The sequence below is a fragment of the Plecotus auritus genome (genome assembly GCF_963455305.1).
Source record: "Plecotus auritus genome assembly, chromosome: 7".
NCBI classification, from domain to species: Eukaryota; Metazoa; Chordata; class Mammalia; order Chiroptera; family Vespertilionidae; genus Plecotus; species Plecotus auritus.
The window spans coordinates 50,859,208-50,881,414 of NC_137774.1; the positions used below are offsets into that span (position 1 = coordinate 50,859,208).

General features: G+C 52.9%; 1 protein-coding gene across 1 annotated transcript in view; it reads left to right on the forward strand.

The window, feature by feature from the left end:
• The window catches only part of HS3ST3B1 (heparan sulfate-glucosamine 3-sulfotransferase 3B1), a 45,798-nt gene extending 26,387 nt beyond the window's left edge, over nt 1–19,411 (forward strand). The window contains exon 2 of the mRNA XM_080678291.1: nt 15,208–19,411. Coding sequence (XP_080534417.1) covers nt 15,208–15,826 — 619 coding nt within the window. The 3' untranslated portion in view covers nt 15,827–19,411. The remainder of the gene's footprint in view (nt 1–15,207) is intronic.
• Nucleotides 19,412–22,207: the final 2,796 nt, after the last annotated feature.

The following is a 22,207-nucleotide window of genomic DNA, read 5'->3' on the forward strand; positions in this document are numbered from 1 at the left end:
GGTCTATAAGGGAGGATTCTGCCAAAATGAAAGGAGTCTTGAGTTGACCCAGAGGAGCGAGATGCTCTTTTGTGCCCCACCCCCTTATGGCATTCACAGGCCTTTCATTTTCTGAGAGGTATTGAAATTCTAGGACAATGGAGGCCAAATCCTGGTGCTGGAGGTTGGGGGCTGGGAGTGGAGAAGAAGGGAGGGCTGGAAGGGGAGGAGGAGGTCTGGGGGATCCCATCCTTTGTTATTTTTCTTCTTTCCTACCCATTACCTTAGAAAAGGGAGCGGGGGCCTGGAAAGTTTTAATGAATGATGACATCACTTCCGGTAGCCCACTGCTCCGCTTCAAGACCCAAGAGGCATTGGGAACAGACTATTTACAATTTCGTTTTAAATGATTTTAAACCCTCTCAAAGGAGTTCTTTGATATGCAAACATCTCCCCAAATGGAGATAATTATTGATGGAGAGTAGCCCTTTGAAGAGGAGCTCAGAACTGGTGGGCTGAGCCTTCCCACCCAAGGAAGGAGGTTCCCCATGAGGAGGGACTGTGCTGAGACACGTTTTCCCTCCACCTCCTGCCTCCCGGGGAAGAAAGCTGCTTTCAAGAAGGAACTTCCAGGGTCCCAGCTCACAGCTGCAGTGCCCACTCAGGAGCAGGCTCCTGCATGGTCTACATCAGGTCTTTGGGGAAGAGGGTCGGTCTTTTCCCTGTGTCTCATCTGGGAGGAGAGAGAATAGGCTGTAGCGTTTGTCTTTCCCACTGTAATTTATAAGGCCGGAAAGACACCAAGCAGTGTTTGGGGTGCCTAATTGCGGTGGATACTTAGGGCTGGTAACTGGCCTCCACAGATGAGGATAGACCGGCCCACACTTGTCACCAGAGAAACTCCTGCGAGTGGACCTGAAATGACCGTGGCACCCACTCTTTCTCTTCCCCCAGACTTTTCCCTTGAAAAACCTCTGGCCTGGAGTCCCAAAGCCCACTGACACCTGGAGGAGACGCCTCCTCTACACACCTCTAGGCCTCACCACTCTAGGACCTGCCCTCTAGGGCCTGTCCCTCCAGGACCTGCCCCTCCAGGACCTTTCCCTACAGGACCTGCCCCTCCAGGACCTGCCCCTCCAGAACCTTCCCCTCAAGGACCTGCCCCTCCAGGACCTGCCCCTCCAGGACCTTCACCTCTAGGACCTGCCCCTCCAGGACCTTCACCTCTAGGACCTGCCCCTCCATGACCTTCACCTCTAGGACTTGCCCCTCTAGGACCTGCCCCTCCAGGACCTTCCCCTCCAGGACCTGCCCCTTCAGGACATTCCCTTCTAGGACCTGCCCCTCCAGGACCTTCCCCTCCAGGACCTGCCCCTCCAGGACCTTCACCTCTAGGACCTGCCCCTCCATGACCTTCACCTCTAGGACTTGCCCCTCTAGGACCTGCAGCTCCAGGACCTTCCCCTCCAGGACCTGCCCCTTCAGGACCTTCCCCTCTACGACCTGCCCCTCCAGGACCTTCCCCTCCAGGACCTGCCCCTCCAGGACCTTCCCCTCCAGGACCTTCCCCTCCAGGACCTGCCCCTCTAAGTCTCGCCCCTCCAGGACCTGCCCCTCTAGGACCTGCCCCTACAGGACTTTCCTCTCTAGGACCTGCCCCTCCAGGACCTTCCCCTCTAAGTCTCGCCCCTCCAGGACCTGCCCCTCCAGGACCTTCTCCTCCAGTACCTTCCCCTCAAGGACCTTCCCCTCTAGGACCTGCCCCTTCAGGACCTTCCCCTCTAGGACCTTCCCCTCAAGGACCTTCCCCTCTAGGACCTGCCCCTTCAGGACCTTCCTCTCTAGGACCTGCCCCTCTAGGACCAGCCCCTCCAGGACCTTCCACTCCAGGACCTTCCCCTCTAGGACCTTCCCCTCCAGGACCTTCCCCTCCAGGACCTTCCCCTCCAGGACCTGCCCCTCCAGGACCAGCCCCTCCAGGACCTTCCCCTCCAGGACCTGCCCCTCTAAGTCTCGCCCCTCCAGGACCTGCCCCTCCAGGACCTTCTCCTCCAGGACCTTCCCCTCCAGAACCTGCCCCTCTAGGACCTGCCCCTACAGGACCTTCCTCTCTAGGACCTGCCCCTCCAGGACCTTCCCCTCTAAGTCTCGCCCCTCCAGGACCTGCCTCTCCAGGACCTTCCTCACCAGGACCTGCCCCTCCAGAACCTGCCCCTCCAGGACCTTCCTCACCAGGACCTGCCCCTCCAGAACCTGCCCCTCCAGGACCTGCCCCTCCAGGACCTTCCCCTCCAGGACCTTCCCCTCCAGGACATTCCTCTCTAGGACCTGCCCCTCCAGAACCTGCCCCTCCAGGACCTGCCCCTCCAGGACCTTCCCCTCTAGGACCTGCCCCTCCAGGACCTTCCCCTCCAGGACCTGCCCCTTCAGGACCTTCACCTCCAGGACCTGCCCCTTCAGGACCTTCCCCTCTAGGACCTTCCCCTCTAGGACCTGCCCCTCCAGGACCTGCCCCTCCAGGACCTTCCCCTCCAGGACCTGCCCCTCCAGGACCAGCCCCTCCAGGACCTTCCCCTCCAGGACCTGCCCCTCTAGTCTCACTCCTCCAGGACCTGCCCCTCCAGGACCTACTACTCCAGGACCTTCCCCTCCAGAACCTGCCCCTCTAGGACCTGCCCCTACAGGACCTTCCTCTCTAGGACCTGCCCCTCCAGGACCTTCCCCTCTAAGTCTCGCCCCTCCAGGACCTGCCTCTCCAGGACCTTCCTCACCAGGACCTGCCCCTCCAGAACCTGCCCCTCCAGGACCTTCCTCACCAGGACCTGCCCCTCCAGAACCTGCCCCTCCAGGACCTGCCCCTCCAGGACCTTCCCCTCCAGGACCTTCCCCTCCAGGACATTCCTCTCTAGGACCTGCCCCTCCAGAACCTGCCCCTCCAGGACCTGCCCCTCCAGGACCTTCCCCTCTAGGACCTGCCCCTCCAGGACCTTCCCCTCCAGGACCTGCCCCTTCAGGACCTTCACCTCCAGGACCTGCCCCTTCAGGACCTTCCCCTCTAGGACCTTCCCCTCTAGGACCTGCCCCTCCAGGACCTGCCCCTCCAGGACCTTCCCCTCCAGGACCTGCCCCTCCAGGACCAGCCCCTCCAGGACCTTCCCCTCCAGGACCTGCCCCTCTAGTCTCACTCCTCCAGGACCTGCCCCTCCAGGACCTACTACTCCAGGACCTTCCCCTCCAGAACCTGCCCCTCTAGGACCTGCCCCTACAGGACCTTCCTCTCTAGGACCTGCCCCTCCAGCACCTTCCCCTCTAAGTCTCGCCCCTCAAGGACCTGCCCCTCCAGGACCTTCCTCTCCAGAACCTGCCCCTCCAGAACCTGCCCCTCCAGGACCTGCCCCTCCAGGACCTTCCCCTCCAGGACATTCCTCTAGGACCTGCCCCTCCAGAACCTGCCCCTCCAGGACCTGCCCCTCCAGGACCTTCCCCTCCAGGACCTTCTACTCCAGGACCTGCCCCTCCAGGACCTTTCCCTCCAGGACCTGCCCCTCCAGGACCTTCCCCTCTAGGACCTGCCCCTCCAGGACCTTCCCCTCCAGGACCTTCCCCTCCAGGATCTGCCCCTCCAGGTCCTTACCCTCCAGGACCTGCCCCTCCAGGACCTTCCCCTCCAGGACCTTCCCCTCTAGGACCTGCCCCTCCAGGACCTTCCCCTCCAGGACCTGCCCCTCCAGGACCTGCCCCTTCAGGACCTTCCCCTCTAGGACCTTCCCCTCCAGGACCTGCCCCTCCAGGACCTGCCCCTCCAGGACCTTCCCCTCCAGGACCTGCCCCTCCAGGACCTTCCCCTCCAGGACCTGCCCCACCAGGACCTTCCCCTCCAGGACCTTCCCCTCCAGGACCTGCCCCACCAGGACCTTCCCCTCCAGGACCTGCCCCTCTAAGTCTCGCCCCTCCAGGACCTGCCCCTCCAGGACCTTCTCCTCCAGGACCTTCCCCTCCAGAACCTGCCCCTCTAGGACCTGCCCCTAGAGGACCTTCCTCTCTAGGACCTGCCCCTTCAGGACCTTCCCCTCTAGGACCTTCCCCTCCAGGACCTGCCCCTCCAGGACCTTCCCCTCCAGGACCTGCCCCTCCAGGACCTTTCCCTCCGGGACCTGCCCCTCCAGGACCTTCCCCTCTAGGACCTGCCCCTCCAGGACCTTCCCCTCCAGGACCTTCCCCTCCAGGATCTGCCCCTCCAGGTCCTTACCCTCCAGGACCTGCCCCTCCAGGACCTTCCCCTCCAGGACCTGCCCCTCCAGGACCTGACCCTCTAGGACCTACCCCTCCAGGACCTACCCCTCCAGGACCTGCCCCTCTAGGTCTGACTCCTCCAGGACCTGTCCCTCCAGGACCTGACCCTCTAGGACCTACCCCTTTAGGACCTGCCCCTTCAGGACCTGCCCCTCTAAATCTCACCCCTCCAGGACCTGTCCCTCCAGGACCTGACCCTCTAGGACCTGCCCCTTCAGTACCTGCCCCTCTAAGTCTCGCCCCTCCAGGACCTGCCCCTCTAGGACCTGCCCCTACAGGACTTTCCTCTCTAGGACCTGCCCCTCCAGGACCTTCCCCTCTAAGTCTCGCCCCTCCAGGACCTGCCCCTCCAGGACCTTCTCCTCCAGGACCTTCCCCTCAAGGACCTTCTTCTCTAGGACCTGCCCCTTCAGGACCTTCCTCTCTAGGACCTGCCCCTCCAGAACCTGCCCCTCCAGGACCTGCCCCTCCAGGACCTTCCCCTCCAGGACCTTCCCCTCCAGGATCTGCCCCTCCAGGACCTGCCCCTCCAGGTCCTTCCCCTCCAGGACCTGCCCCTCCAGGACCTTCCCCTCCAGGACCTGCCCCTCCAGGACCTGCCCCTTCAGGACCTTCCCCTCCAGGACCTGCCCCTCCAGGACCTGCCCCTCCAGGACCTTCCCCTCCAGGACCTGCCCCTCCAGGACCTACCCCTCCAGGACCTGCCCCTCCAGGACCTGCCCCTCTAGGACTGACTCCTCCAGGACCTGTCCCTCCAGGACCTGACCCTCTAGGACCTACCCCTCCAGGACCTGCCCCTTCAGGACCTGCCCCTCTAAGTCTCGCCCCTCCAGGACCTGTCCCTCCAGGACCTGACCCTCTAGGACCTGCCCCTTCAGGACCTGCCCCTCTAAGTCTCGCCCCTCCAGGACCTTCCCCTCTAGGACCTGCCCCTCCAGGACCTTCTCCTCCAGGACCTGCCCCTCCAGGACCTGCCCCTCCAGGACCTTCCCCTCTAGGACCTGCCCCTGCAGGACCTTCTTCTCCAGGACCTGCCCCTCCAGGACCAGCCCCTCCAGGACCTTCCCCTCCAGGACCTGCCCCTCCAGGACTTGCCCCTCCAGGACCTGCCCCTTCAGGACCTTCCCCTCCAGGACCTACCTCTCCAGGACCTGCCCCTCCAGGACCTTCCCCTCCAGGACCTGCCCCTCCAGGACTTGCCCCTCCAGGAACTGCCCCTCTAGGTCTCACCCCTCCAGGACCTGCCCCTCCAGGACCTGCACCCCTAGGACATGCACCCCTAGGACTTGTTTGGCAGCTTGGAGTTCACCTCTTGGAAACATCAATTCACTCCATGTCGCATGTCACCTTCCCTCTAAGTCACCTTCTTTCCATGCCCTCAGCTGTCCCCCCGCTTCAAGTGGCCATATAAAGAATGTCCAAATCTGTAGAGAATTTCCATGTGTTTATTTGAGCCAAGCTGATGACAGTTGCCAGGAAGCAAAATCCCAATTGGTTGAGAAAATGCTCCTGAGAATGGCAGTTTTGCAGCTTATTTTCTAAATTACAATCAAAGGAGAGGCAATGGGGACAGTTACATGAAACCCATTCGTGGTAGGTTGAGGAGGCGGGAGAAAGCAAAGCGGGGGAATCTCTGGGATTGGATAAAGAGTAAAAGGAGAGGCACACACTTCCCTCACATTGGTGGGTACAGGATAGTTAATACTGACAGCTCATAGAGATGGTGTGTGGGGAACAGGATAACAATGAGGGGCTCTGTGGGCTCCTGCTCTGGTGGGAGGTTGTGCCCTGAAGGGTCTAGAAAAAGGGGTTCCCCTGACATTCCAAAGGTATGTTATCCTAGATGCAAAAAGACAGTAGACAGGCTCAGTTAAGGTAAAGACTGGCCTTTGTCAGGGAAGACACTGGCCTAGGCCTTAGGACATAGCCACCCACCTGACTTGCTTTTAGTTAGGAAGTTTTCATTTCAGACCTCCTGTGTGGTTCCTTTAGGTCTCAAGTTTGTAAGGCCACCATGCAGGCCTCCCCTGAGCTTGTCCGGTTTAGTATGTGGCCCATTTTTCATCCATGCGCGTCAGCCAGCTGAGTGGGTTTCCTGACCTCCCTGTGCTGGGGAGAATGAGGCACTCAGTTAAAGTTGAGCCCCAAACAAGACCCTGGCTTCTCCGGTCACCAGTCCCTCACTTTCTCCCCCGGGGACTCCCCGGGTGGCTCCTGAGGCCTCTGGGCCCAGGAAGGGAGGCTAAGGGAGGGGTTTGGGCCCCAATTCTGCCAGGTAGTCAGAAAGCTCCCTAACCCAAGGGCGTCCTTTCATCAAATAAGACTTTAAAATTTTTTTTTCAAGACAGAAAGTTTGATATTTTGTTACTTGTCCTAAATATCTTAGGTTAAGACCTGCTACCTTTTACAAACCTCATTTTTACCTGGGAGGGAAGGTTTTCTTTCTTCCCAGTGGTTGGGGGAAGGGGCCAGTGTGGCTGTGGGTTAGGCAGAACATGCGCCCTGAGCCCAGGCCGAGGAGGAAGCTGAGTCTAGGGAGAGGATGGGATTAGAATGTGCACTGCTGGTGGTTGCGGGGCTAAGGGTGTGAGGGCATGAGGCCTGTTCTTCTCCAGAGAAAACCAGAGTTCATAGAAGAGATTGTGTTTTTAGAGTAGTTTCAGGTTCACAGCAAATTCAAGCAGAAAGTACAGAGGTTTCCCACATGCCCTCTGCCCTCCACAAGACCAGGCCCCCCCAAATCTTCCTCCCCAAGCGGTACATTCGCTGTAATGCCTGCACTGCTGCATCATGCCACCCACAGTCCACGGCGCATGGCAGGGCTCCCTCCCGCTGCTGTGCACTCCGTGGACTTAGACAAATGTGGGAGGGCGTGTCCACCATTGCAGTACCTGCAGACGATTCCCGGCCCTCAATCCTCTGTGCTTTTTGCCCCTCTCTCCTAGCCCCTGAGGATTCCAGTGCTTTTGAGTTTTGCTACTGATATTTAATAGGCTTATAGGATCCTCAAAAAAATGGCACTTTATTTTGCCCTTTTTAGGGGTGTGTGTGGTTATTTTTTAGCCCATTGGGGACTGTGGATATGAGGAGCAAGCTTGGTGGCTTTGTTGGTTTGTTAGTTTTTGCGGGGGAGAGGGATGTAACCCTGGGGCCCCCATTCTGCTGTCTGTGGAGACTTTCCTTTTGCACTTTGGTTCAGGGAAATCTTAGAGGCTGGACTAGGGCTCTATGCAGAAGCTAAAGCTGAGCCCGCAGGCTCATCGCCAGAGCAACTTCTCAGAATGGGCCCCACCCTGTGAAGCTCCAGGCCAGCCGGCCTCTGAGGCCTGGAGAGGCCGCTGGGCCAGGGACACGCCCAGGAGAAGCAGAACTCCAAGTCCTTCTGTTTCACCAGCAGTAAATAATTCCATGTCAACATTTCTAAGTCTCTATTGACTGTTTTTCTCATTTCAATCAATATTTTCCTCAAAACAGTGTGGAAACGAGGACGCCCGGCTATGGTGAGGCGCCTGTCCTGGGGAACTGTTGCTCTGCTCCTGCAGATGGACGGGTGGACCTGCCTCCCGATTGTGGTGGCAGCCGTTACACAGCCCTATGCATTTGTCAAAACTCATAGAATTGGATTCCAACAATGATTATTTACTATATGGTAGTATAGAGTTTAAAAAGTCGATTTAAAAAAAGAAAAATACATCTTTGTAACCCAGAACATAGGGGGTTTTTCTGCAACCAAGCGAAGAAGTCATCTCCCAAAGCAGGAGGGGAAAAGGGTGCCCAGTGTCCCTGGGTTGGAGAGGAGCTGTATTCCCCACCCCCGCAGCATGGCAGTGGTGTGGCCTTCCCTCTGAGGCTCATCCCTGCCATCATCTGTTTCGTGTAAATGCCTCTGCATCTCTTTGGCTGGGGTGAGGTGGGTTCTAGCTATCATCCTTCTTCCCTGTTCTTGTGCAGTTTGACACTTCCCTAAGTCCAGTTGCTGACCCTGGGAGCAGGCATGTCGCCCAAGGAAAGAAAGAGAGAATTAGGGCAACATTTGCAAGCGGAGAACATCCAAGTTACAGGGCTATTTACGTCTCCAATTCGTGTGAATTTCCTCCTCACTGAGGCCTGAAGGCTTGTTTAAAATACGCTGCTTCCCGCGGTCACACACAGGCCCCAGGGACCTGGGAGGTTCCGTGTAAACTGTGCTTCTGGGAAGCCCCGTGACAGGCTGGCCCGGTGAGAATTCCTCTCCCGGCCTGGCCAGCTGCCTGGCGCCTCTCCAGCCTGGCACCCCCAGGAGAGGCTGGAGATTCCCAACCCCGACTCTGGCCGCTGTCTCCTTACCCACCTTCCTGGAGAGGAGAGAAGGGGAGAAGGGCGCAATGGGCATATTTGACATCAATTCGTGTTCATTTCGTGGGATCTTTTTAAAGTGAATTGGGTTTCATTGTAAGCCACCGACCCTGGCAAAGCGGACGTCAGCGAGTCTGGGGCTGGCCCTGCTCTTCGCTGGGGAGCGCACCTGTTTGTGTTGGTGTCTGACTTTTGATGATGAAAGAATGAGATGCATCTGTGAGCCTTTCATTATCACGGAAGTACAGGTGGCCGTATCCTCCGCAGGTTCCTTCAGCTTGCCCCCTGTGTTTTGCTGGTAGCTCCATTTGTATTTGATTGCTATCTCTCTCTCTCTCTCTCTCTCTTTCTCTTTCTCTCTCTCTCTCTCTCTCTCTCTCTCTCTCTCTCTCTCTCTCTCTCTCTCTCTCTCTCTCTCTGTGTGTGTGTGTGTGTGGCGCCTGCATTGGGCTTGTTCTGGCTATCTGTCCTCCACAGTTTGTGGGCCACCGACCAGGCGTTCCCTCACTCCCTCTGGGACCTGGTCCGCTGTCAGTTGAGAGAGAGTACGACCTTCACTCTCTAGATTTAACTCTAGTCCTTTGACTCAGTAAGTCTTGGATTAGCTGAACAACATTGAGTTTCATTCACAATATTGTTTTCTCAATTCCCCCACCCCCCGCGATGGTGTCTCCTCTGAGTGGCCATGGGTATCAGCGGAATAAACGACCGAAGGACAGGGCAGATATCACAGAATACTGACCTCACCCCTGCTGCACATCACATCCTCTCAGAGAATCTGTGTGGGGCCGTGCCACACGGGCCTGACTCAGGAAGTCTGGGGCCAGGCTCAGGTCCAGGCCCAGGCCCAGGCCCAGGCATCTAGTTCAAATGCCCTAAGATTCAGGGTGCAATCAGGGGTAAGACTGGCTGCCACAGAGGGCCCATCACTTTCCCGTGAATATCCTGGAACATACTGACTGCCTACACACCCCTGTCAACCCTCACAGTTCTCAGTTCTTGTGCTCTGAGATCCAGTGTTCCTGAGAGTTCCCTGGGCTTGTCATCCCCAGGCCCAGACGGGAAGACCAGCCCGCTCACCCGTAGGTCTTCCTGAAGCACTGGGAGCCCCTCTGCTCTCCGTCCTGGGTGTCACCTGCATCGCTGGTTATCATCTTGTGGGGAGCACTAGAGACACTGTCCAGCCCGCCCCCCCCCCCCCCCCGGCTTCACAAGCACCCAATGGTCCTGCGTGCCAGGTGCCAGAGAGGTGTCCCACCTGTAAGGAGGGAGGAGGCCGGGCAGGGGGTGTGTGTTGGGGGAGGGCTGTGCAATGACTGCAGAGAGTCCAGGCCCCACAGATCTCAGGAGTACATGAACCTCAGAGGTCTGTTGTTCCAAAGTCTGGCTCATTTCTGAACAATTATGATTGCAGTCATCTGATTCTAGCACTGAAATACCTATTATTAAGATCCTAATCTATGAACAAGAGAAAAAAAATAGGTATTTAAAGGGAGGACAGGTGTGTGGTGCTGTGTGCTCTTCATCATATTAAGAAGAAAACCACAGGAGGTTGAGAGGAGAGGGTCGTGGCAAAAGGGGACGCCTCCCATGGGCTGACGCTAGGTCCCAGCTCCTGCCATGCCAGCCAGTGACCCCCCTCTAAGCAAGTCACTCTCTCTTCTTTAGCCTCATTTCTTCATGAGCAAGTTGGGGCTGCAATACCCACCTCAAAGGCTTGTTGTGCGCGGTGAAATCAGATAACGTTGTGAAAAGTCCTCTGCAAGCTCCAAGCACTAGATAATTATTAGGTATGGCTATCAGTTTGAGAAATTGGCTTTCATAATGAGCAGTTCAATTAACCTGCAACCTCCCTGCTGGCTCGCTCAGGAGGCTTCTCTGGGGCTGGACTGCTGCTGGGATGGGCGTGCGAGGGACCACGTGATGGGCTCGCCCTTGGCCAAGGCCTCAGACTTCTTCTCTGAGTCACTGTTGTGCTCAGAGCGGTTTTAAGTCTGAGAGCAGGTGAGGGAGGCCAGTGAAAGGAGGGGAAAAGGAAGCGAGTAAAAGGGAGTTTACTGCAGGACCAAGGGATGGGTGGTGGGTGGTGGGAGAAGAGTGGCTGAGGGGAGAAGGGGGCTTGCCGAGATTGTCTGAAGGTTCTGTGCCAGGAGCGGTCCCCACACTGCTCAGTCTGCTCTGTGCTCCCCGGGGCGGGGGTGGGGGGGGGGTGCTGAGACACCAGCTCCACAGGCGCCCAGCGCCTGTGTAGAGAAGAAGTAATTCCCCTCCACCCTTCTGAGCTCTTGGCTGAGATTCTTTCCAAGAAAAGACAGATTAACAGGAGAAAAACAGAAGTTTATTAACACCTATACTTCCTGCACACATGGGAGAGATCCAGGAACACTTATTAATATGTATATCTACTGCAGTACACATGGGAGAGGCCCAGGAACACTTATTAACATGTATACTTGCTTCACACAACACTTATTAACATGTATATTTGCTGCACACATGGGAGAGGCCCAGGAACACTTATTACCATGTACTAGTGACCCAGTGCACAAAATTCTTGCACGGGGGCGGAGGGTGTTCCTCAGCCCAGCCTGCACCCTCTCCAATCTGGGACCCCTCAAAGGATGTCCTACTGCCGGTTTACAGGGATCGGGCCTAAATCTGCAGTCGGACATCCATCTCACAATCCGGGACTGCTGGCTCCAGCCGCTCACCTGCCTGCCTGCCTGCCTGCCTGATTGCCCCTAACTACTCTGCCTGCCGGCCTGCTCGCCCCCAACTGCCCCCCGCCGCCGGCCTGCTTGCCCCCAACTGCCCCCCCTGCTGGCCTGCTCGCCCCCAACTGCCCCCCCTGCTTGCCTGCTTGGCCCCACCTTCCCTCCCCACTGGCCTGCTCACCCTAAACTACCCCCCTGCTGGCCTGCTCACTCCAAACTGCGCCCCCGCCACTGTCCTGATCACCTCCAACTGACCCCCACTGGCGGCCTGCTCACCCACAACTGGCCCCCCTGCTGGTCTGCTTACCCCCAAGGGCCCCTGCCATCCCATCCTGGCCTGATCACCTCCCGGTGGCCCTTCCTTTTTTTCTTTTTCTTTTTTTTTTCTTTCAGCACCTCCTTGAGCAGAGGCTAGGGCCAGCTGGAAGCAAGTATCTAGGATTTATTTATCTTCTATAATTGAAATTTTGTAGCCTTGAGCGGAGGCCAGGGCTGGCCGGGGCGGGCGGGGAGCTTGGCTTCTTCCATTGCCAGGGCAACCCAAGCCTCCTGCTTGCTCCAGCTCCTTGGCCAGCCGCCATCTTGGTTGGGTTAATTTGCATACTCACTCCTGATTGGCTGGTGGGCATGGCTTGGCATAGCGGAGTGATGGTTAATTTGCATGTTTCTATTTTATTAGTGTAGATACCTGCTGTACACTGAGCAAATCCCCCAAATGGCCTAAACCACCAAGTTAAATACCCTCTCCAGCCAAAGACAAAAGATGTTGGGGACAGGGGCAGTCAATTACGGAGGTGAGGGGGAAAAACAAGAAACAAGGCTAAGGTTGCTATGCCGATTGCAGTCCCGCCTTCTCCATTTAGGGGATTTCTAAAGATTTACTTGTGTCTTCTTCCTGGTACAGAGAGGACACCCTCACTAATGGAAATTTCCCTTGTAAACATGAATGTCTCCTGCGAAATGATAACTTCTACTTGGTTTTCAGAGCTTCTCCGTGTCTGCTGTGTCTTACACACAACCACCCTCAACTGATCCTCGTGCCAAAGACACACCTTTTGGGGTGGTGTGTCTGTTCCCCTCACCTGCCTGGAAGCCTCTGGGAAGCCAGCAGGGGTCAGGGGAGGCGTTTGCAGAAATGATGGAAACTGAGTTGTGCATCTCGCCCATCAGTCACTCGTTGGCTTCCATCAAGCACACCAAGGGGATTGACAGTGGGGCCTCGGGTGGACCAGGGCTGAGAAGTTGGGGTCACAGCCGTGGTTCCCTGGCTGTTAGTGTGATGATGAAGGAAAGTCCCAAGGCCCCTGAGCTTTCGGATCTATGTGTACAAATGCAGACTATCCTGGGGAGAGGGGTCCCCTGGAGCTGGGACCCAGGATGGCTTGTGTGGCTGCAGGCAGACAAGCACAGGTGGTCTGCCCATGGCTCAGAGAGGCTGGTTTATGGCTGAGGAGGCTTTGCCTCCGGACTGGAGGCCAGGGAGGCTCTCCTGTGTCCTTTGCACCAATCCTTTGGTATGGTTTTTATTCCCAGCTGCCCAGGTAGCCATTGTGTGCAGACCTGCCAGGCTTTTCCTTGATGCTGCAGGAACGCTGTGGTGTTCTGGAGCCCGAGCCGGCTGAGGGCAGAGCCCGCTGTCCCACATCTTTGCCTCTGTGGGAGCAGAGCATCCCCATTGCCCGTCTGTGAAGATGGACAGCGTGAGGGACCCGTGCATGAACCTTGCCTCCTTACTTTCTTGCCCAGATCCTGCCAACAGGAGACCACTGAGTACATTTTCTGGCACCAGCTAGCTACCAGGCCTGGTACCAAGGTTAGGCTCACAGTCGTCTTGAAAACACGAAGTGGTGGACACTATCGTGTTTCTCATATTTCCGATGAGAAAGCTGAGGCTTGGACAGGTTAATGCAGGGCCATACCCCTGAATCGGTGGGGATGCTGAGGGTCCAACCAGTGGCCTGGCTTCAAAAGCTCACACTGGGTCAGATGGACTCTGAGGACAGACCCAAAACCACCCCGGCATGGCTCTGAACAACTTTAGGGGATTAGGTTTCCTTCAATGAGGTGGTAGCACTTTAATTCTGAATATGAGCCTCTTGTAGACTGTCCAGTTGCAGAGGCTTAACATGGCGAAAAATTTGGACTTTATCTGAATTGCCCTGCTTTTGAGTGAAATGCAAAATAAGTTGAGAGTTGGATTCTCTTTAATCCTCCATCACATTAGCCTGATGACACGGCTGCATTAATCTAAGTGATTAATGGGCAAAGTGGGTCAATCAGCTTAAGCTACAGCCAGGGCTGCTCGGCAGGCAGACCTCCAGGGCTAGCACCTCCTCTGCTGGGGGTGGGTGGGGAGGAGGGAGCACTCTCCAGGGAGTCCCCTAGCTGGCAGTGTAAGTGAGTTTATACTATCATTTCTGTAAATGTGAGTTGAGTCTCAGTAGATTAGGAGTGGCTTGAAGCTGGAAGTTTAGAATGTCCTGCTGAGAGGTAAATATTTGCTCAAAAATGATGTGGAAATTGTCTTTTTTTTTAAAATTCCTGGGCTCAGGTAGGAATCAATCAGTGGGGAAAAAAGAGGACATATGTAATATTTTCAACAAAAGAAATCTCTATTTCATAGCTAATGGAAAATCGTACATTTGTGACCAAAACTGAGTATCCACTTAGTTAACACATCTCCTTTGGATGAGCCTGTTCACACACATGCTCAACTTTGCTCCTATCATGTGCAAGAACCTGTGTGTTGAACACTATAGTGATGGTTATATATCAAGTATATACCATAGGTCAGACATGTTCAAAACATGTATGATCATTAATTGTTTTAATTTTAATTAAGCTCACCTGAGGTAGGCATTAGCATCTTTATTTTTAAAGATGAGGAAAAGAAGCCCAGAACGGTTAAGTTGTTCAAGGTAACACAACTTATAAGTGACAGGGCTGGGATTTGAACCCAGGCTTCTGATTGTCAAGCCCACATTCCTTAACTGTTAAGCCAAACTGCTTTGGTTTTATAAACCTCATAACAACTGAATAAAGTAGGCGGAATTATTCCCATTTCACATATTAGGATGCTGAGGTTCAGAGAGCAAATAAGATACAATCTTCCATCATTGAGTCTTGATTTTTGTTTTTGTTTTTTTGTTGTTTGTTTTTTAGTGCTAATTGCTACCATGAAGCTGGATTTTGGTCCAGTTGTCATGGCCTGCATTTGGATATCACACAAGTCCCTTTTTAAAAAATGGAATCTATAGTGTTTTGGGAATTTCTTGGCAAGTTTGCACAGTTTATGCTTCCACTGATTGCACCCAGTGTTTTGGCTGCTGTGCCTCGCTGCCTTCAAGGATACATTTTGGGGGAAAGGGGTTTTGTCTGGTCCCTGTGATGAAGCTGGTGCAGGCTGGTGGGCAAGGGGGGCATTTCCTCACAGCTCATTGGCACAGGCTTGGTGAGCCCCTGGAGGCGGGCCAGTGAGGGCTGTGGGCAGAGGAATCTTGGGGGACCCCAGGTGCTACTATTTAGGAAAGGCACATACCCAGAGGCACTTGGTTCTGACATCAGAGTTTGGGACCGGGTAGAAGCAGGATACCCTGGGAAATGAGGGAGAGGTGCCAGCAGGAGGGGACCTTAGAGAGATGGGTATCTTACTGCTCACCTCCTAGAAGGTGCCTTAGTGTTTCAGGTACGTAGTAGTGTCTGGCCTCCAAACTTCAGGTGGGACAGTAATGTATCTTTCAGCTCAAAAATTCTGCTTGCATTTTTTTTTGTATTTCTACAACTGTTCCCAATGAGGAGGGAGCCGGGGTTAGAAATGCTGACATTGAGAGGTGTGGCCAAAGAGGTTCACTTTCTGACCTGCCTTTGGTCTGTTCTCTTTCCTCAGAGACCTGATGCCCAGAACCCTGGATGGGCAGATCACCATGGAGAAGACGCCCAGTTACTTCGTCACCCGGGAGGCCCCCGCGCGCATCTCGGCCATGTCCAAGGACACCAAGCTCATCGTGGTGGTGCGCGACCCGGTGACCAGGGCCATCTCGGACTACACGCAGACGCTCTCCAAGCGGCCCGACATCCCCACCTTCGAGAGCTTGACGTTCAAAAACAGGAGCACGGGCCTCATCGACACGTCGTGGAGCGCCATCCAGATCGGCATCTACGCCAAGCATCTGGAGCACTGGCTGCGCCACTTCCCTCGTGGCCAGATGCTCTTCGTGAGCGGCGAGCGGCTCATCAGCGACCCGGCCGGCGAGCTGGGCCGCGTGCAGGACTTCCTGGGCCTCAAGAGGATCATCACCGACAAGCACTTCTACTTCAACAAGACCAAGGGCTTCCCCTGCCTGAAGAAGGCCGAGGGCAGCAGCAAGCCCCACTGCCTGGGCAAGACCAAGGGCAGGACCCACCCCGACATCGACCCCGAGGTGGTGCGGAGGCTGCGCGAGTTCTACCGGCCCTTCAACCGCAAGTTCTACCAGATGACCGGGCAGGACTTCGGCTGGGATTGAAGGCACCCGGCCCACGTCGCTTACCACTTGGCTTATATATTGAGAGAGATTATATGTATGTAAAATGTACAGAAATATATTTTATAATAATTTATTTTTAATTCATAAGCAATTAATTCACTAAGCTGCCTAGCCACACTCTTTAGAGCTACCTTCATAATCTCTTAACATTCCAAAGTGTTTAACTCTAATATTTTGTTCTTTTTCTCACAATTGATGGTGCTTCCATTTTTCCCTCCCTACCCATTATATTTAAAAAGAAGAAAAGCACAACTTGAGTTTTTTTGTTGTTACGGGTACGCAGCCTTCGATCGCTGTCTGAATTCACTTGCCGCCTCCTGAGTGGGTCTCACACCCCAGCTTCCTGCCTGGGTACCACGCAGGAGCTGCCTCCGCATAGCTGCACTCAGAAAGCGGGGCCCCATGAAGCAGCTTCCTCTCCACGTGATGCCCTTTCCAAGGATGCAGATGCCAGGCCCTGGTGCTAGAGTTCTCCCTGCTCAGCACATGGGGTTACTGCCTCGGCAGGGACACCCACATCCTTAGAGCCTGTGTGCCAGGGTCCGTGTACTTCAGATTCTGAGTGTGAAGGATGACCCTGCCTCTTCTTGTGCCCTAGTCCCTGTGTCATTAACCAACTTGAAGTGTATGCAAATGTTAGCTCCTCTTTCCCAGGTCACGTGTGTGAGATGCTCGGGTGCTGCTTTAGAAATAAAGACGGTCTCTTCTATTTGCATGAGCGCACCGTGCTCCATCCTCCAGGCAGACAGTTCTGCTTTGACACACCAAAGAATCTCCTAGGCGAGCAGAGCCATAGGCACAAACCCACGGTGCCCAGTGTCAAGACCCAAAGGGCTCAAGTGCATCCCACGCCATCAGCGTCCATCAAGGTGCTGGCAAGTGCAGAGCCAGCCGTGCGGGGCACATCCCAGTGGGCTGACAGCCCAGTGGAAGAATAGAGAAGGCCCGCAGGAGGACAGGTGGCCAGCAGGAGAGGGGAAGCCTTGCCTCCTGCTTGATGTCTAGGACTCCTCTCCTGGAACTCCTAGCTCATCGCAGATTGACAATATGGTCTGTGTAGCCAACAGCAAACAGTGAGATGCAGGAGTGGCCCCTGCGAGGACAGGCTGGGAGAGCGGCCCCGTGCTGCATGATGCATGTGCAGCTGTCCCTGTCTTAGCCCGGCCCTGGCAGGGGCTGCCGGAATTGCTGCTGCTGACGCAGAATGCTCTCCCCACACCTCTCTGTTGAGAGAGGAGTCGGGGATCTTTTATGATGATTAGTTAATGGCAATTGGGTAACCACATAGCAATATCACATAATGACACATTCACTTTATCCTCAATTTTCTAAACCAGAATGCTTCTACCATAAAAGAACTGTTATTTGAGTTATACATTCTTCAAGGCATATGTGGAAAGATATACATATTGTCATAATAGTTGGGTTGTGATATTTACAAAGGACACTTTTTATTCTGTAAGGCATAACTTGCCCCATAGAGCTAGAAAACTTATATGAAGAGAAAAACAATTCATCTTTAGAAACTGATCAGAGATGTCACTGGTCTTTAGGTGATATCTTGTTAATGACCTAGCCCCGATCTAGCTAGGTTATACTTAACAGCAAAAGTGTTCCCACTAGGTTCTGTGTGGGAGGAAGGGAATCGGGACTCTGCATTCCTGAGATGTTCTAGTCATTGCCCAGCTTTGTTACTGCCCCTACCAAGTAAGGCAGCACCTGTACTTAAGGTACTGCCATCATCTCAGTATGGTTCCCCCTCTTGCTGCTTGGGTACAAAGATATCTGCATAGGGTGCCAACTGGTTGTGCATCTTTCTAGTAGAAGGCTAATTTGAGCCCTGGCCTGGTACGCCAAGGTTGTAGGTTCAATCCCCGGTCAGGGAACATACAAGAATCAAGAATTGAATGAATGAATAAGTGGAACAACAAATCAATGTGTGTTTTTTTTCTCTCCCCCCTCTCTCTTTTCTTCTCTCTAAAAATCAATAATAATAATAATAATAATAATAATAATAATAATAGAAGATGGCTTGCCCAGTCAGCATGGCTCAGTGATTGAGTGTCGACCTATGAGCCAGGAGGTCATGGTTCCATTCCTAGTTAAGGGCACATGCCCAGGTTGCAGGCTAGATCCCCAGGGTCGGGCATGTAGGAGGCAGCCGATAAATGATTTTCACCATTGATGTTTCTATCTCTCCCTCTCTGAAATCAATATATATATATATATGGCTCATTTGAAATAAACCTGAGAATACCTTTTCAGTTACAGCATAAAGTAAAAGTCAGTCTTCACATCTTCCACCTAATTGTGTCCTGTCCTCTTTCTGGACACTCCCATGATCTGCCCTCACGACGTAGAATTCCTCCTCCTTCTAGCCCCTGCCTCCTCTCCAAGTTGGACAATTTTTGATGAAGTTGTTTGTTCCCTGCCTTAAAACTGAAACAGGAAGTTTTCAGATAGAAGGAGGGTCATTTAGTCATACACACTGAAGTGGGTCAAAATTCTATTCTGGGTCAAATCCTTGAATCCCAACAGATGTCGATAATTAGCACTGAAGGACCAGAGCAAGTTTTTTCGTGTAAAACAAATAAATCAGACTTCCTGTGTATCTGCTCATAGGGGTCTGTGAGCTTGCAGTTCTGACTGATCCAGACAGGGCCTCTGCCCCACGGTTACACCCACCATGTGAGAGCTGTCGCAGGGCCTGCGACCCCAGGTCTTCCTCCTGGAGAAGTTAGGCTACACACTGAATTAAGCCTTGAGTTCCTTCCTGTTCTAGCAAACTGCAAGGCCACCAGCTTAACCTCAGCTGCCAGAAGACAAGACAGACACCAGCTCATGTTTGGCAGTTTGTCCTGGCATGTGTCTTGTGTTCCCTCCAGTTTACAGGAAAAACTCTGATAGTCATTGGGACACTTTATTCCTCTCAGTTTTGTTCCTTTCTCATTAAAAACAAAAACATTAACAAAAAAGTTGGAGGATTGTGTTGTTCCTCTCTTCGCGTTTGTGCAGTGGTCTGTTGACTTGGTAGGTGGCACCTGGAAGGTATCTAGGTGTAGGGACGGAATTGGATGATGGAGGGGGAGAAGCTGTTTCTTGGGATTCTCTCAGAAGTACTTTTGAGTGACAGATAAAGTTGAGACAGTTGGAGAAACAGTCTCAGATCCTGCCAGGGTGTTTTCATAAGAAAGGAAAACCAAGGTTCTACTTTAACATGTATCTGAAATGCTGATGCAGAAGTCACTGTCTTTTCTTTTTCTTTTCAGTTTATCAAAAAGGAGGGTCAATAAAACTTAAAGGTGTGGTTAGATTTTTCTTCACTTTCGTAACATTAATTTATGACTGCGTTTCATTCAGCCTCATAATCTGAAATACTGTGCAAATACGAGCAGTGTCTCCTGTAACCTGGATGTTAGAGTAGCCAACATGTGCAAAAATTAAATCACGTATTTTGTCCTATGTCTAACACAATTTAATTTTACACAGAGAAAGACGTTTCTAGGAAAATTAAATTCTGGTAATTGATACTATTTCTTTGTATGAACAAATAAAATATATATTTTACCAACTTGTGGGTACTTTTATGTTTTGCAGACCAACAAGGAAGTGATATTTTATTCAGTAACTAATCACACACACACACACACACACACACCACAAAGGCATCTGTGGGCAGGTTGACCTTTCACATCTTCCACCTAATTCTGTCCTGTCCTCTTTCTGGCTACTCCCATTATCTGCCCAGCTCACGAGCTAGAACAGTTCATAGGAGGGTGTGCAGCAAAGCACTTGGAAAGCATACATAAGCTCTTCCTTCTTCAGCTCCTACCTTCTCTACAAGCTGGACAATTTCTGATAAAGTTGTTCCCTCCCTTAAACTGAAACAGGAAATTTTCAGATAGGAGGGTCATTTAGGGTCAAGATTCTATTCTGGGTCAAATTATAAAGGGTCCAATCCAAAATCCAAGCAATCCACAAACATCGGGGCACATTTTTGTAAATGACTGAAGGATACAGGATGGGTGAGGCCTTCTGCCCTGGAAGGAGCATAGCTCCCCCAGAGGGCGTGCTGTGCATGGGTGAGTCCAGGACACCCTGGCCACTGTGTGGGGGCAGCCTTTCAGTGCTGGGTTGTGGCCGGGGTGGGTGCATGGGGGCTGCCATGTGTGGGCATGTAGATGACAGGCGTGATAGAAGCAGAGCACTGGTGGCTGGGGCACCTGGACAGGGTGGAGTTCCCATCTTGGGTGTCTGTTATTTAGAGACCTTCCCCTGGAGCTAGAGGACAAAAAGCCTGCAGAGCTGGGCATTTCTGCCTCAGCTGCCTCAGTGCCCCTCTGCTGTTTTCCTTGGATTTAGCGCACATTCTTCATGATGACCACTCAATAGTTTAAATAATCACTCTTTATACTTCTGGTTGAGTTTTAAAGTAGCTGACACCAAATTAACAAGATAATGCTTAACCCCAAGAGTTCTGACTCAAAAAACCACTTTATTGAGATACGATTGGCATACAAAATTGTATATATTTCATGTATACAACTTGATGAGTTATGAAACTATCACCATAATCAATACCGTAAGCATAGTCATCACCTCCACAAGTTTCTTCCTGCCCTCTTACTTGTTTTTGTGACATGAACATTTAACATAAGATCCACCTTCATAGCAAGTTTTTAAGTATACAATACAGGCTGGTTAACTACAGGCACCATGGTACACAGTAGATCTCTGGGACTTAATTACATAACTGAAACTTCATTTAAAAAGGAAACATTATAATCTTAGGTGAAATGCCATGATCTCTGGCCATAAAGAGGAGGTGAGCATAAAAAAAAAATACAATGAAATCAAAGCAATGAGTTCATTTCTAGCCACACCAGCCTGAGGATCCCCGTGTGCCGCCAGGGTCGCTCCCAGGGGACAGCATGTACAAGAGCTGCATCCTGCCAGGAAGGTGAAAGAGAACTGGGTGTCGCGTCCACCAATGCCCCAAACAGAAGCATCATCTCTAGTAGCGCCGTGGGCTTTCTCACATTTAGGGAGACTGGTCGCACTAAGAAACACCTGGGAGAGACCAGGTTGGAAATGAGCCTGGCATTTTGGGAACAGCCGCAGAAGTGGAGGTCAGGTGGGAGGCAGGTCTCCCTGACCTTTTGTTTTTGAAAGCCAGAACTAGAGAGAGACTGTTCCTTCGAACCTTGGCACACGCCAGCAGGTGAAATATGTGTGGGCCCTGAGTGCTGACTCAATATTGCTGCCCATCAATTTGATGCTTTTTCTACAGAATGGTAATAAAACAAACGTAACATCTTATCAACCCAATGGCACAGGTTAGAACAGCAATTCTCAAGCTTGGGCAAACACTCGAATGGCTCGGAGAGGTCTTAAGAATGCTGAGCCTGAGCACACCTCAGATACGTTACAGTAGATCGACGGGCGAGGCCCCAACATTGGTATCTGTAAGAAGCTCCCGAGGTGGACCTGGAGGGCGTATGCTAAGTGAAGTAAGTCAGACAAAGAAAGACAAATACTGCGTGATCTCTTATTGGGGAAGCTAAATAAGACAAACTCTGAGAAACAACAGAATGGTGGTTGCCAGGGGCTGGGGGATATTGGGAGGGGAAGTGGGGAGATATTGGTCAAAGGTACAAACGTTCAGCCCTAAGCTGAGCAAGTTGGGGGGTCTAATGAACAGCATGGTGAGTATAGCTAAGAATTCTGTATGATGTATTTGAATGTTTCTAAGAGAATAAATTTTAACTGTTCTCATCACAAAATATAGAAATTCTGTGACAGTGATACCATTATAATAACCTGGTTATTACTAACAGGACAGGAGGAAAGGGAAGACTAGATAATGTAGACATGCCATGTATCCAGCTTTGCCAGAAAGTTGCAGTTAACACTCTACAAGTCTGTTCCCCGCAGATCGCTGGGGACGGGACTGGACAATAGATGCATGCCCAATAAGGTCTGGGTGATGTGGGAAGGTGCTTACTTGTCTGTCACACCAGGAACAAGCCAGTGGCCAGAATAGGCATGGCCACTGAAAGAATACAAAACCTGAATATTTAAACTCCTGGACAAAGAAACCCTCTCCTCTTCTCTTCCCTTCCCTTCCCTTCCCTTCCCTTCCCTTCCCTTCCCTTCCCTTCCCTTCCCTTCCCTTCCCTTCCCTTCCCTTCCCTTCCCTTCCCTTCCCTTCCCTTCCCTTCCCTTCCCTTCCCTTCCCTTCCCTTCCCTTCCCTTCCCTTCCCTTCCCTTCCCTTCCCTTCCCTTCCCTTCTCTCTCTCTCTCTCTCTCTCTCTCTCTCTCTCTCTCTCTCTCTCTCTCCCCCCCCCCCTCTCTCTCTCT